The sequence below is a fragment of the Cuculus canorus genome, chromosome 5, assembly GCF_017976375.1.
Source record: "Cuculus canorus isolate bCucCan1 chromosome 5, bCucCan1.pri, whole genome shotgun sequence".
NCBI classification, from domain to species: Eukaryota; Metazoa; Chordata; class Aves; order Cuculiformes; family Cuculidae; genus Cuculus; species Cuculus canorus.
Window position 1 is genome coordinate 34,824,375 of NC_071405.1, and position 15,305 is coordinate 34,839,679.

General features: G+C 39.9%; 1 protein-coding gene across 2 annotated transcripts in view; it reads right to left on the bottom strand.

The window, feature by feature from the left end:
- Positions 1-15,060, bottom strand: part of FAR1 (fatty acyl-CoA reductase 1) — a 37,059-nt gene extending 21,999 nt beyond the window's left edge. For both annotated transcript variants that reach the window (XM_054067602.1, XM_054067601.1), the window contains exons 1-2: positions 14,912-15,060; positions 1,500-1,694 (exon numbers count right to left, since the gene is read on the bottom strand). In XM_054067602.1, the coding sequence (XP_053923577.1) occupies positions 1,500-1,688 (189 nt within the window). In that variant the 5' untranslated portion in view covers positions 1,689-1,694; positions 14,912-15,060. The remainder of the gene's footprint in view (positions 1-1,499; positions 1,695-14,911) is intronic.
- Between the last annotated feature and the right edge of the window lie 245 nt (positions 15,061-15,305).

The window sequence follows — 15,305 nt, forward strand, 5'->3', positions numbered from 1 at the left end:
CGTTATACATTATAGTAGAAAAACAATCCCATGCGTAAGAACTAGTTTGGTACTCTTACTTTGTATCTGTTCTGCCATTTTCACATCCATAGCCACACATTATTCCTACATACCTCATACCAGCACTGACACCACTACAAAGAGGAACAAGAACAAAAACCTGGAGTACATGCAATATTATGGCAAATTAACAGAGGAATTGGATATCTGAAGTCCAAAGGAAGTAGAAACCACAAAGTTTTTTGTCTACTTGCAGCTCTATTTAATTATCACACTTGCCATTTGTATTTTAATAATTTTAAACAGAATGTCCAAGGATCAGTAGAACACTTAGGTCCATCCAGCTTGTCAGAAGTTACTGGCAGAGCCCTTACAAATGGGCAAATTAAGACAAAAGATCCTATTAAAAAAATCTCATAAGTCTTTTGGAGCAATCTTGATTAACTTCAGCTAAACGATACACTCACAATGTAATTTGTCTCACTATGTGATGAAGACAGAACAAACACTGGGCCTCATGAACATCTGCATAGGTGTACAACACCACCCCTTTATGCTCTCACTCTAAGGACTAAGATGTAGGACTAGTGCAAGCAGTAGTCCTGGTTACCAGGATTTCCACTGTGAACCAGTTCCAGCAGTAAGTACTCACTGAGACTCATAAAACACATCTGATGATACCAGCTCCTGCTGAGATAGACTAGAAGGAGAAGATGTGGACTCAAATTTAAAAGCTTTTTACAGCACACAAGTTTCCCCAAAAGCTATACGGAGTTTAAAGCTGTTCTGAAGTTTAGGTCAGTCCATAATACCACTACTCTCCCCTGATGTTCCCCATTTTTTATTTGGGCAATAGTATATACAAAAAGGAGATTGAGAAATTCTTCATTTCTCATCTCAGCTTATCCTACAGATCTTTTCCTTGTTTCAGAGAAGGAGGAACTGACAGTTTTATGCAGAGAAAATCTCTGACTCAATTTTAAGACAGAACCCCACTGTAACTTATTCTGCTGCATTCTGACATCACATGGGACCTCAAAGCAGATGCTTCTGAGCAATAAGCTAGAGTTTTGACATGGTTACAGGAAGCTGTAGAAATTCTTTGCCTGACTTTAAGCAACTAACATCTCCTAGTTTAAATGCATTCATGCTTTCTTATTGCTCCCATTAAGCACACCCTATCTGGAGACTACCTGGCATCTCAGTATACCTCCTAGGCCCGAAAAATTAAACTGCCAACTCCCACATCCCGTAAGAGAAAGCCCTGGACAGAAATAAGCAAACTTTGCTTTAGCAAAGTTCACGCTAGAAATCTCTCCCTTTCCTCTTCATCCTTATCATAAACAGGATGCTCTGTATTAGCAAGATGAGCAGCACTGACGGATGGTTCTTCACATAATAAGAGTGCCCAGCTTAGCTGGAATATTAAGGTAATGATCTTTTCAGGACGAAAATATCCCACCCAGCGTGCACAGAAAATCTTTTAGATAGTTACATACCTTACAGCTGACGATTTCTTCTATTCGTGCTTCAGGTGTCTGCCCTGCTTTCTGTCTTACCAATACATACACTGCTTTCACTTTAGGACAAGATCTGAGTAGCTTTTCCAGAAGCACTTTTCCCATGAAGCCTGTAACTCCCGTCAGGAGGATGTTCTTTCCTTCATAGTATTCAGGGATGGAAACCATGATGACCTTAAAAATCAAAGCCAGAAGTGTATTAATGAACTCACAGGTGCCCAAATTTGCAGAAGATAAAAATAATGGCACAGATGTAAACATTCAGCCTCATATCCACAAGAAAAGCTTAACAGCTTTTTTTTAATAACCTATAACCAGTACCTAAAGATGTCATTTTACCTTTTTTCATCACATTCCAACAAAGTCCCACAGAGTCACTATAGTCATTCTAGATCTTCTTGTAAACTGCCCCCATTGACAGTGTCTTAAGGAATTAGACAGGCACTCAGTCTAGGAAAACAGTTCAACTTTAGCCTATTTTTATTTCTATGTGCATGGTCCTTTACCACTCGAAGTGTCTGTTCCATGTAAATCGAAGGTCGTGTCATTAAAATATAGCCACGAGTAGACACTTCTGACATGCTGACAGAAGACAGGGAGCATCTGCCAATTGCTGGCCCCAGTATCTTGCCTGTGTCAGCAAAGTTCCCCATCACTGTTAAGATGAGCTTCCTATAAACACTGCAAGGCCAGAGAGAAGGTATAGGAGGTCCGATAAAGAAAACCAAGATGAACCTTATAGCTCAAAAAACAAGAGTCGGCAGGGAGAGACAAGAAGATCATTACAGAACATGTTTCACTGTGACAGGTTAGAACAAGGCTCAATTCAATCACTCCACCCAGTACAAGTAGATGTGTGTTCAGATATACACATTTTCTTACCCTCAGCCAGAAAATCTGGGTGTGTGTTAGCCCATAACACTTTGTCTGCAAAGCAGTTTTTAGTTAAGAACAACATTACCGTACTTGAGCACCCACCCTGGTTGCCCGACCTGGCTCCCTATGACTTCTACCCTTTCCCAAAGATCAAGTTGCTGCTCAGACCAACCATTTTTTTGTTGGTAGAAAATGCGAAAGCAAATAAAGGTGGAGATTCTCAACAGTCTTTCAGAAAGTGATCTGTGGAATGGCTTTGAACTTTGGCAGCATCATATGCACCTGTGTGTCAGCTCAGTAGGGAACTAACTTGAAGGAGATCATACTTGATTTTCTTAATTTGTCAAACGAAGAGTTACAGGCACAGTCTCCTTTTTTCTACTGCACCTAATAGTTAGTTTCTTGGCATGAGACCTGCTGGGTTTACATTAATTACAGAACAGTTTCACAGATGACAAGTTTCCAATCTTTTCATCAATTGTTATTTTTTGCCAAATAAGTAAAGAGAATTCTCACGCAAGCTAAACATTTGAGTTATCCACAAATATGCCTCAGAAGAAAACAAAGGGCAAGGGCTTGTTACTCAAATCTAGCACAAAGCTCAGAAGCATTCATTGTAGGTTTTGCTTCAGTTAAAGTTATGAGAAATTATAGATGAGTATTATTTCTTTCCCCTCCCTTAATCTACCACTTGGAGATTACGTCTAATTCTAGATACTGGAAACTGCAAGACCTTAAGGACAAAATATTGCTATTTTTACACTAATGCAGTCTTTGGACCATAACCTTTGTGACCTTTAGAACTCAACCTGTGTCTCAGGCTAACTTGAAGCCATTCTGTAAAGCCTGATATACCAGCATCTTCACATATAACCCTTATTTATGCTTACCATAACCCTTGAACAGTTTACTTTTACTGTAGAAGACTGTACCTATGGATATACTTCCACTATGTTACATCAATTCTTCCTATTAGATTTGCAACAAGGTGATATAGGGAAAGTCTAGTTGTAGTCTCCTGTAGCAGACTCACAGACAAACCATTACAACCAAAACCCTACCAAAACCGGATAGGTACCATGCTCTCCTGAATGGAGAGCAGGTACAACACTGAATACCTAAACAGGATGAGACCCTTTTTTAACCTACTACCCAAGAATAAAGGAATACAATTTCTAAACACGCTTAGTTCTTTTGTAACAGCAGGCTACTGCAAGCAGGAACCTACCAGAGAACACACGAGATGATGTATATTAGGAATGCACAACTACCAGTTTAATTTGCACTTTTTGCCTGAAAAGTAAATATTTTTGAACACACATCTACATCTCCATACTGTCATATTAAAGCATTTGTCCTATGCTTTTCAAGTGTTGTGTCACAACAAAGCCTCTGAACAAGCTGTAAATAATTACTTGCCAGAAATTAATTATCACCTGCACAAACCCCAGTTTCACTAGTCTGGGTAAAAAGTCTTACATTTTGCTGTCCAACACTCCAAATCTTAATTTTCATTCCCTTCTTTGACACCATTAGGTCCTGCATTTGTTAGTAAAACATCTAAAAAAACTGATGGTGGGATACAGTAGCAAGTTTAGAACAGAAAAAGCACTACTATTTCCTTTGGTCACAGTACATGTTGGATGGAGGGAAACATTAAAACACTTTTGCCACACATTTAAGAGACTTTAATACAAACTTCAAAGCCCACCTCTTGCAATAAAGCAGAGAGAGCAAAACAGAGCATGCTTATGAGTAATTTTGCCCTGTCCAGTGTAAGACACAGGCCTGTTGTCTTCACTCTGTGGCTCTTAAGCACACATTCAATGCTCTCTTCTATTGAGCCATCTCCTCATAACTTTCATTTTCCTCGTCTTTGCATACACCATTCAACTCTATCTAAAAATCTGCATGCTTGCTTCCACACATAGGATAAGACTTCTACTCTTGTCAAAAAGGGAAGATGAAACTTGTGCAACCATTACCATATCAATTTTGTCACTAAGATTCAGTTTTGTTATGGTTCCCACAATCTTATTACTAATTTACCTGCCTAGCCATAACTTCATATAAAGGGGTGGAAGATTTATGATAGTACTTTAATACCGCCAGTTCACTTTCTGTTTCTCAACAGAAGGCTTAATACTACTTCTGACAAACATAATGCCATACCCTCAACCTGCAAACCTGTTCACATGGGCAAAGACAGTCTTCGGCTAAACACAGGAATCTTTCTACAACACTGAGCACGTGGACTACAATCCAACATGTTTCTAAAAGCTAAAACAATGAAACAGTTCTGCTGCCAGTGGAAATAACCACCTTGCTAAGTGTTTTTTAGCTAACTGAAAAATGCTGACAATATTTAGGATCATACGATAGGAAACTTTAATTTATCCTGGTTTCTAGTTTTCTTTCTACCTTGGTTATTTTGACCATACTCCTTTGAGCATGAGGTTGATTGCAGATCAAGAACAATTACTTTATCACCCTGAAACTCTTATAGAATATCAGAGCTACAAAACATTCAGATCCAAAGCTACAATTAAGTATAATGAGGAGATGGGTTCACTTAAACCCACAAACATACATACTCACATTCACACCTGAGAGGCAGCAACACCTCTATGTTTGCAGGCTAAATTTTTGGACTGTTTTGTTTTTAAAGGACTGACAGAATTGCTTCCTTTTAGAAACCCTCGATACCACTTCCCTTCACCCTGCTCTCCGACAACTAGCATCTGGTAGACTTTATTCACGCTAATTTTCCAAATGAAGTTTGTCTTCTGCTTTCATTGCCCAAGGAAGATTCCAGCTAGGAAACAGAACCTGTGACCTTTTCAGAAGTAAACATTGCTGTTACAGCAATATTGTTACAGCAATAAACACTAGGATTGTGAGGAACCTGCCCAAAAGCACCGAATTCCAATTAAAGTTAAAAACCATGTATGGAATCTAGGTGCAAACAAAACGTTCGCAATAAGCAGCCCATGTTTTGCCCTCCTAGAAAGGCAGGTTATCTCAACTGTGGGAAAGAATGTTCCTATTTTCTACCTTTCCCTGCCTTCACCGAGAATGCATTTCCACATGCCAGTTAGCATAGCACCGCTGGCAGCTCCTAATTTCAAGTTCAGAAGGGATTTGTATACCAGTGTGACAACCTGTGTCACCTTTTAGAGTTATTTATGGCAGCAAATTACTGAAGAAGTACATCATAATTTTGGTGGGGGTCTTTTGTTTTTTAAAAAAATATACAGCTACAGTTAAGAAAGATGTAGTCCCCAGCAGAAATGTAGTCTGACCTGTAACACAAAGGCTACAGGAGGTCCAGAAAAAGATACCTACCCTGCAAGAAAAAGCAAAATTGAATTTAGCATTTCAAGGTTGACATTTACCTATCAGCAACCATTTTATTTAGTTTTAGAAATCAACTTTTTGCATGTTTGCCACAACTGAACTATAGCTACTAACCAAAACCACATTTTTGCCAGTTTTTCAATAACTTGTGCACAGCTACCTCTTCAATCAGCACACAGACAACTTCTACCAAATGCAAAATTGTCTAATGCACACTTGGGAGTATCTGAATCTCTGTACTGTAACTACTTTTTTCAAACAATAAAAGTCAAGAAAAAACAAAATCTGACAGCTGGAAGCATTAATAAGAGTTCCATAAAGAAGACTTGCTCTAGAACAGGTATGATCAAAATTACTAGATGACTTGCAGGAACAAACAGATTCTGGTAGAAGCAGCTTCTGTTACACTGCTACAGAGCAACTGATGCTGATACTTCTGAATTCACAGGTTCAGGGCTAAATCAACAGTGACACTTTGAAGATAATGCTCATTTGAAGGGTGCTGTCCTTTGATAAATCAAAGGCTCCTAAGCACTTCAGTAAGAAATACCCCTACACTCCAGGATCCTAGCCAACATTCCCCATCTTGTAAAAAATTCTAGTGTCCAAGGCTAAGTAAGTGCTATTATGGAGCTAACAACGGCAGCTCTGTTTGCCTTCAGAGCTACTGCAGCAATATTTAACTCATTACTTCAAACAGAGCTCTCTATGACTCAAAACAAGGACAATTCTGTTTTTACCAGGAAAGAGATCAGTGCTCAGATTTGTGCAAACTCAAATCAAGATGCTGAAAGATTTGCTTTCCAAGTGCCAGAAAAGCCTGTTCCACTGAATGTTTATATGCTAAATCCAGCAATTAGAAAGAGTGTGCATGCTGAGATTAAATGGTCCACTTTCTAGTTTATCACCTGACAAACATTAGGACAATATTACAGTCCCTCCAAATTCAATCATGTCAAGATTATCACTCACAGGAAATAGAAAGCATGTATTTCCCAACCTCCCGAGCATCAGCAACAAGCCACAAAGTTGACAAACAAGCCAAAAGCCTGACAGACTAATTTCACCCTTTCCCTCCAACAGCTTGAACCTAGCAGTAGCAGTTACATAAAAGAAAAAAGGTCTAGAAGTAAGGCAGAAGAAACATTTACTTACGTATATTCAGGAGCTTATGTTCCATCTAGACATCAAATCTGAATGAACCAAATGTTTTTAACCACCACACACGCATGTATACACACCAGACAAAAATCATTACACAAGTCCTTCACATAGAGCTTCAATTGCCACTTTGCAAGGACACCACAGCAAGCCAAAAAAAAAAATTTGATTCAGGCAACAAAGGAAGTAATACGTAACTCATCTAAACAAGTTTACTGCCAAAAAGACAAGCCTAGACCACATCATGATATCATGTCTTATTTCATTTGGTGTTTTGTTTCCACAAAAGTAAATCAATGAACACTATCAGCAGAAAGTCCACATTTTCAACAACCACAAGGGTCAATGATCTGCCCTATTTGGCCAATACTTATTCAGCATATCAGCAAAGGATGATAGTTTGTTTGTCTTCACTGTCCAAGGTTATATCCATTGAGAAATTTCATCTGTGAAAGACACCGTTTTAGAAGATGAGTAGAGACTGAAATGATGGAACAGAGCATTTCCTGTTAACTGCCCTCAGTGTAAGTTAACCTGAAAGCATACCTATTCCGAACTTCACAATCATGTGGAAGATTTGGGATTCTTCCCAAAGCTAGCAGAAAGACAAGCTTATCCATGTTTTATCAACATTCTTATCTACTCTCTGCAAGGTCATTTTCTTCACTAGCTGCAAGCCACAGCATGCTGCAGGATAATCCTGCCAAGAAATTTAACACATCTCCAGGAGCTGGAAAACAAACTGTGAGGTTTGAAGTGGATTAGAACAACTACGTTTTTAACAATGATCAAAAACGGTCTGCTAATCTAATACAGCAAAGACTGGCTAGCTAATATGCCTGGTAGTACATCAGATGGCAAGCGTCTCGCTGCACACTTTCCACTCGAGTAACTGATGTGGATTCAGGGTAACAGCAAGTTCCCTCATGTATCCTAACATGTCTGTACTGATGATATCTACATAGAGGTGAAATGCAACAAAACTAAATCAATCCAAAATCTTATAGCCAGCCCATCACAGCTGTAGCACAAATGCCACCAGAAGACCCAAAGCTGTATGTGGAATACGGCTGATACTCAGTGCATTAGAGAATTTCTGAAAAACAACAATAGACATTTCAAACTAGGCACATTCTTCAACCTCAAAGATCTTCAAAGATACTAACCTACTACCAATGAAGAGATTTATCTACTTGAAATTATTTATCTACTGAAAGACTATATTAGTTAGAGTAACTAATAAAGATAGGTCAAAGTTTATGTAACTAAGTGTATAGCCTGCCTTATATCCACAAATAAAGTAGTCTTGCTTTAAAAAAAAAGCAACAATTCTTCTCCCTATTTCTAACCACAGAAATATGCTAGACACTGAAAGTTTTTCCTGGGCTGTATGCTCTTCAAGTTACATTCATCCTGGATATAATGCTACCTCTGGCAGTACATACATTCAAGGTAAGGAACATTATTAAATTGATTCAGCCGAGACTTAAGTAATACTGCACATGAACTGTTTAACAGCACTACAGCACTGATACCAAATCTAGATTGATACCAGACACTGAAGTAGTTCTGTTAGCTCCTTTAAGACAATGATAAAACCCAAGAACAGCAGTCACTCAACTGCTTTAGGAAGACAGTGAATTTGAACCAGCTAACACACAACTGTCCAGTAAGTTATGAGCAGCATTCAGCCCATTCCTCAAACTTTAATTTGCTATTCGAAGACATCCTTTTGAAGGCAAGATATTGTAAAATCAAGGCTGTGCCCAAAATCCTAGGGTCTTTACCCTGCTTTGATTCTTCAGTCTTCCTGAGAGGAACCTGACCTCAATGTGGGCTACTGTTAATCTGATCTCAGTAGAACTTCGTCATTAAAGGTATTTGATGCACATGGTTACACAGATACTTCTCATGTGCATGTTCATTATCGTTCTTTCAGCCAAAATTCTGATTTTACTCCAAACTTCCGTTCACTTGTGCTTCTACTCAGAGGGACCAGTTGATTTTGAAATCACTTTCAAGTAGTAAGTAATCTGTTGACAGAGTGTGAGAGCAGTCCCTTTCTTTGCTGTAATTACATTTCTTTTATAGTTAAGTCCCTCCTCTGAATATGAATTAAAATAAAGGTTCTTTTAAGTTGCCCGGTTCATGTGGAAACATGTTTAACACATCCAGAGTTTTACGAAACGTTTTTTCGAACGAGTTTTACGAAAAGAGACAAGCAGATGAAAGATTCACTAAACAAGATCATAGCTCAAATCATTTTATCTAAGATAATTAAGAATCTGCATTAGAAACCTCACTCGTGCTTTTGCTTATGAAAGGATTACAAGAGAAAGCCTCAATGTTTATCAAAGTAATTGCATAAAATATGTCTCTTACTTTGCATAAATGACACTTGAGTTAACCCTGAAAGGAGAAAAAAACCCAAACAAATGAAAGAACATACCTATAACATAATGAACATACCAGCACTCACAGCTGACTACTACATAAACTGCCAAAGCTATGAAATCACTCGATTCTTATTTATTGCATTAAGAAAATTTACCTAAGGCATCACTTTAGCCTTCATACGAGTATGTAGATACCCAGTCCAGGTTATCACTAGGAAAAGTCTTAGCAGCAAAAGCAGGATTATTGCTCCAGTTGTTCCTGTGATACTGTCATTTCGCTGGGAGGAGGTTTACAGTTCTTCAAACAACTTTGGAATGTCAAAAAAACAAGAGGGAAGGGGGCATGATGACTTAACACTCATGGGGCTCATCAGTTTGCCTAGTTTCATAGGTAAGAGACATGTAGATAATTAAAACCCAGATCCATATTCTTTATACTGATCTGACAGGACAGAGCAGAAAAGTATTAAAAAACTGCACCTGCAATTACATTCTGTTCAAAGTATTAAAAGGACAATATAAGCCATCTAAGCTAGTCTTACATTGGAATTACCTTGGCATGTACGATTAGATTAATCAAGCACTTACAATCAGAATACTTAATTAAGAAAAAAATCTTCAACTTGAGTTAAGAGGTTCCCCTGCCCCCTGTGTTTTAAACTACACATATTACAGAGATAGAGAGCTTGAGCCATATTTTACAGCAGGCATTACAAAATGAACTTGAAATCCTAGGAATTAACACTTCCAGGCTCCTTCCATACTTTCCTGTATCTTTTACAACTGAAAAATCCCAAATGACCAACCTTACTGATCCTCTCAGCTTCTCTCAACTGAACATTTCAGGTAGCTTAAGGAAGATTTGGAGGCGAGGACACACACCAACTTAAAGTGTTATTTGACCGACACATGTGGATGTTTAGTACTAATTCACTAGCTATACTTCTGCCAGAAAATCATCAAATGCCCTCGACCATGTTTCACCAAATCCCAACCTCTACTGCCTTTGTAGTAAACGACACCCATACTCACAGCTGATGAGCTGATTACAAGCAGCTGTAAATAGTTACACTTTTAGAACTCTTCATTAAAATTACAGTCAAATCCTTCATAACTGTAACCAAGAACTTAATTCCTAAATGTTTAGGTGAGCCATTTCAAAATTCTTCATGCAAAACTGCAGCCAATGTAACATCTTAATACAGTGCGATTCAAATGGTTTTCCAACACAAATCAATAAAGATTTTCTCTCCCGTTATGTTCCTGCAGAAGCTCCCAGTAATTCTTCTGAAACCTAAAAATAACTTATTTATCTGACAAAGGCCTAATCACCTTCTTTTAAGAAAAACCACACAAGGTGAGCGTTAAATTTCTTGGCAGGGTTTTGTTCTATATATATTGGAAGAAAGGAAAGGTCATTTCCATAACTTCCTTAACTTTAAAAGTAGCTTAAACACATACATAGCTAAAGCAAGTTCTACTAACAGATCATATACCTGTCCTAGAAATGGGACAAATAAAAGAACACAAAATAAAAGAGGCATGATGCATCTCTCTCCCTTATCAGAAGAACAGCAGTATATACTCCACTCCTGTAGCTGATACTGATCACATAGATGCTAAGGGCTCCAATCTTAAGTCCTTTTTTATATCAATGGATGTGTTACTTGGATCTATCAATTATGTCTGTTATGCCACAAGCCCTAAAAATTTACAAATATCAAGCTGAACAATGACATGGAAAGGGTGGCATCATGCAGTGAGTGTACAGCTACCAACACCAAATAGCAGCTCAGTTTTTTCTAACCACACACAAAAGAAGAAATTAACAGTGTACATCAATGGAGTAACACATTCTTTGATAAAGTTAGTAAAAAGCTTAACAAAGGCAAAGAAGAACAGTTAATTATAAGGGCCTAGCTATAAACCTGGTTTGGAGACACTCAGAATTAAAAAAATCAAACAGGAATGCCCAGTCTATTCAGAGAGAGACAGTATTTTTAGTACTGTTTGCAACTTCCAAACTTCACAAGTGCTGAAGTGAAACAGAGCACAGCTGGAGGACTATTTACTGCCCAGTTGCTGCAAGGCTTAAAATTAACAACTGGGATAAACGCTGTGGACATACATGAAGCTGATAACTATGCCCAGCCATTAAAGGACCACATAAGAAGTCATCCACCTACAAAGTATCAAACTAACCAAGTACAAGTTTTGATTATATTGATTCCTCTTCAGAAGTTTTTGTTTATTCACCTTAGGATACCTAGCAGCTCTGCTTCCTACAGACAAGTAACAGGCATGCTGTACTGAACACAGATTCTTCACAAACATCAAATATTTCGTGCTAAAAGAAAAAAAACGAAAAAACACCACAACAACAAATGCACACACAATACGCACACACACAGAGAAGGCAGCATGGAATAAAGCTAATCAAACCTGAAATTACTGCAATGACACAGCCACATCTTCAACATCAATTAGTTTGTTTTCTAGCACTTGCTTAAACTTTCCAAACTGCTATATAACTACTTCAGTTTGTTATATATCCCTTCCAAGCACTGGAAGTACAGTGCTTGTGAGGAACTGCAACTTCCTTCAAGAGCTAGAGCTCAAACAGGAAGATGACAGAGGACCTTTTGGTTCATAGCAGTCAAAAGTAGGTTCGGTTTGGCCTCTCAGGAGCCAAGAGGTTCTATGGAATTCTCCATTTGCAGAAGAAATGCTAGTACAGGTATTTCAAGACATCTATTACTCCAACTTTCAAAGGTGACTCTTGTAGGCAGAATCATGGCATATTGTCAGGAGGTGCACTGTAAAACCGATATTTAACAATATTCTCTTCTGATATTTGGTTAGTAGATACACTGTACATTTTCTAAGTCTGAGGAACACTAAATCCCAAATGAGGAGAAATCCTTCGCTATTGTAAACCACAATTTTACCTCAATGCTAAACTTTTATTGAGAAGAATCACCCTAAGCAGCTGAAAAAGACAATGAGAGACAGGGGGGTTACAATTATAGGAAGGAAAAATATTTATCATGTCCAAAACATGCCCCTTACATCAGAGAGTCACACTTAAAGGAACACAATTGCCCACTATGCTTTTACTGTTAAGACTGTCTCTAGTAATGCTTCATTAGTGCTGCAGCTCAGCACAGAGTAAATAAAGACCAAGTACTTATAGTTAAAAGTTACAGATCTAGGTTTGCATATTACTGTACAGTTCTGCAGCAGTTTGGGGGGAGAAAAAAAAAAATTACAAAGTCAGTCTTTCATATCCAGTTGTAGGAAGTTTTGGGTAGGGAAAAGGCTGATTTTCAAACCAGCTATATTTGAGAGAAGAATACAAAACCAGAGTAGAAAGGCTGAAGAACAGAGATCCTAGAAATATATACTCAATACATAATCTCCCAATTGCTGAAATAATAGTATCCCAGTTACAAGGCACAGATACAATAAACTCAGGAAGTTACAGTACAGATAGATATCAAAGATAGTAAATCTCCTACACACTCCCTTTCTGGTTTAATTATTATTGAAACAGTGATTAAAATAGCAAAACCTATCAGTTGTTAAATCTGTGAAGTAGGTTAAATGAAATTAAAGGTTTCCACTTCCATGGGACTCAAGCTGGTTTCAATTACAAGTTTGCTACCAATCAGTGTATTGCTGCAATTAGCCACAATTTAACTTCACTCAAGAAAGGTTTTCTGAAGACCTGAACCGCTCCAGCTTCACAAGGACTCCAATCTTCTACCTGGAGTTAAGGGCTGCTGCGCACACCAAGAGCTGTGGAACCAACACAACCGTTTCCTGGTGCATGAACCCATTGAGCTGGGACTCCTCGTCGAAAAAGTAGAGCATTCCATGAAATCACAGAATGGCTTGAGTTGGAAGGGACCTTAAAGCCCATCCAGTTCCAACCCCTTGCCATGGCAGGGATGAGTCCCACTGAATCAGGTTACTCAAAGCCTAATCCAACCTAGTCTTGAACACCTCCAGGGATGGAGCATCTGTGATTTCTCTGGATAACCTGTTCCAGTGCCTCACCACTATCACAGGAAAAATTGTCTTCCTAAGGTCTAATCTAAATCTATATTGTTTCAACACAAAACCATTGCCCCTTCTTCTACCACTACACTCCCTGATAAAGAGCCCTCTTCATACACAACATGAAATTCTTTGGAACTAATTTTCTTAAGGTTACATTTGTTCTAGAAACCACATTTATACCGAACCAAGAAACCTCCATTTCTGAGTACCAAAATCATAACTTTATATTTTGCGACATTTAAAACAGACAATACTATAAAGACCATAGGCAGTAACAACAAAAATACAAAAACACTCCTCTCTGTTGGGAAGTAATCAGAAAATAAAAAAAAAACCAAACCACATTCAGTGAGTCTTGAAACAGTTGTTCATGGATATCATAAGACATTAAGGTTGACTTGGGATGTAGACTGTCAACTCGCATGGTGCATCTTGAGACAGTAGAATACAGATTTCAAATCATAACATCACTAGCTTGGAAAAAGCCTTTGAGATCATCAAGCCCAATCATACCTGTCCACTACTAAATTATATTCCTAACCACTTCATCTACCCATCTTTTAGATACCTCCAGGGATAGTGACTCAACCACCCAGTTGCCTGATAACCGATAACTGATCCAGTGCCTGATAACCCTTTCAATGAAGAAATTTTCTCTAGTCATAAATAGTTTGGGTTGGAAGCGACCTTTAAGATCATCCAGTTCTAACCCCCCTGCCATGGGCAGGGACATCCCCCTAGATCAGGCTGCCCAAGGTCCCACCCAACCTGGCCTTGAACACCTACAGGGATGGGGCAGACACAGCTTCTCTGGGCAACCTGTGCCAGAGACTCACCACTCTTAGAGTGAGGAAATTCTTCCTTATGTCTAGTCTAATGTCCACTCGGAACCTCCCCAGCAAAATAATATTATATATAATATTATTTTATTATGCATAACAGCATAATATATATTATTATAACCACAGCACTACAATCCTCTTAAATAATCATAATAAAACAATAAATATCTTACGTATTATAAGTACTATAGTATATATAATACTAAAGATCAGGTTACTCAAAGCCTCATCCAACCTGGCCTTGAACACCTCCAGGGATGGGAAATTCACGACTTCTCTGAGCAACCTGTGCCAGCGCCTCAGCACCCTCAGATGAGAAAATTTCTTCTTAATATCTAACCTAAATCTACGCTGGTTGAGAATATCACCTAATAAATATCACCTAATATCGAAATATTAGGGACGGAAAATGATCTTATCCTTCCCTCCCACAGGCTCCGAGCCCCCCCGTCTGGGTCTCTCTTCGCACATCCCAGGCGGGCTCGTACCCGCGGCCGTTCCCCCGCTCCCTTGGGGGCTCAGGGGCAGCGGAACGGCTGCGACGGCTCCTCCTGCCTGTGGGGCGCCCGAGGAGGGGCCGCCGGCCTCGCCCCCCCACCCCGAGCCGCTCCGCGCCTCCGGCCCGGCCGCCCCTGGCGCCCTCGCGCGTGGGAGGCGATGAATCGGCTCATCTCCACCCCCTACTCCCCCACGCTACCTGCTGCGGGCGGCTACCTCCGGACCCAGCGTGGCCCCTCCGCTCGGCGCGCCGTCCCCCGCCGCTCTAAGGGGGTTCTGGGCTAAGCGGTCCCTACAAGAGCCGCTCCCGTTGGCCGCTGCGCACGCGCCGCCCGCGCGCCCTATTGGCTGCCGCGCCGCTCCGAGGGACGAGGAGGACGCGGGTTGGGCGGCTCCGGGGAGCTCCGCCCGGCGGCGCGCGCCCACCCTCCCCCCTCCCGCCTCTTCCCCCCCCCCCCCGCCTCTTCCCCCCCCCCCCCTTCGCCCGCCAACGGCCGCCATGGCATGTGGCAGCGGGGCGAAGAGCTTATAGCATCACATAATGGGTTCGGTTGGAAGGGACCTCAAAGCCCATCCAGTGCCAACCCCTTGCC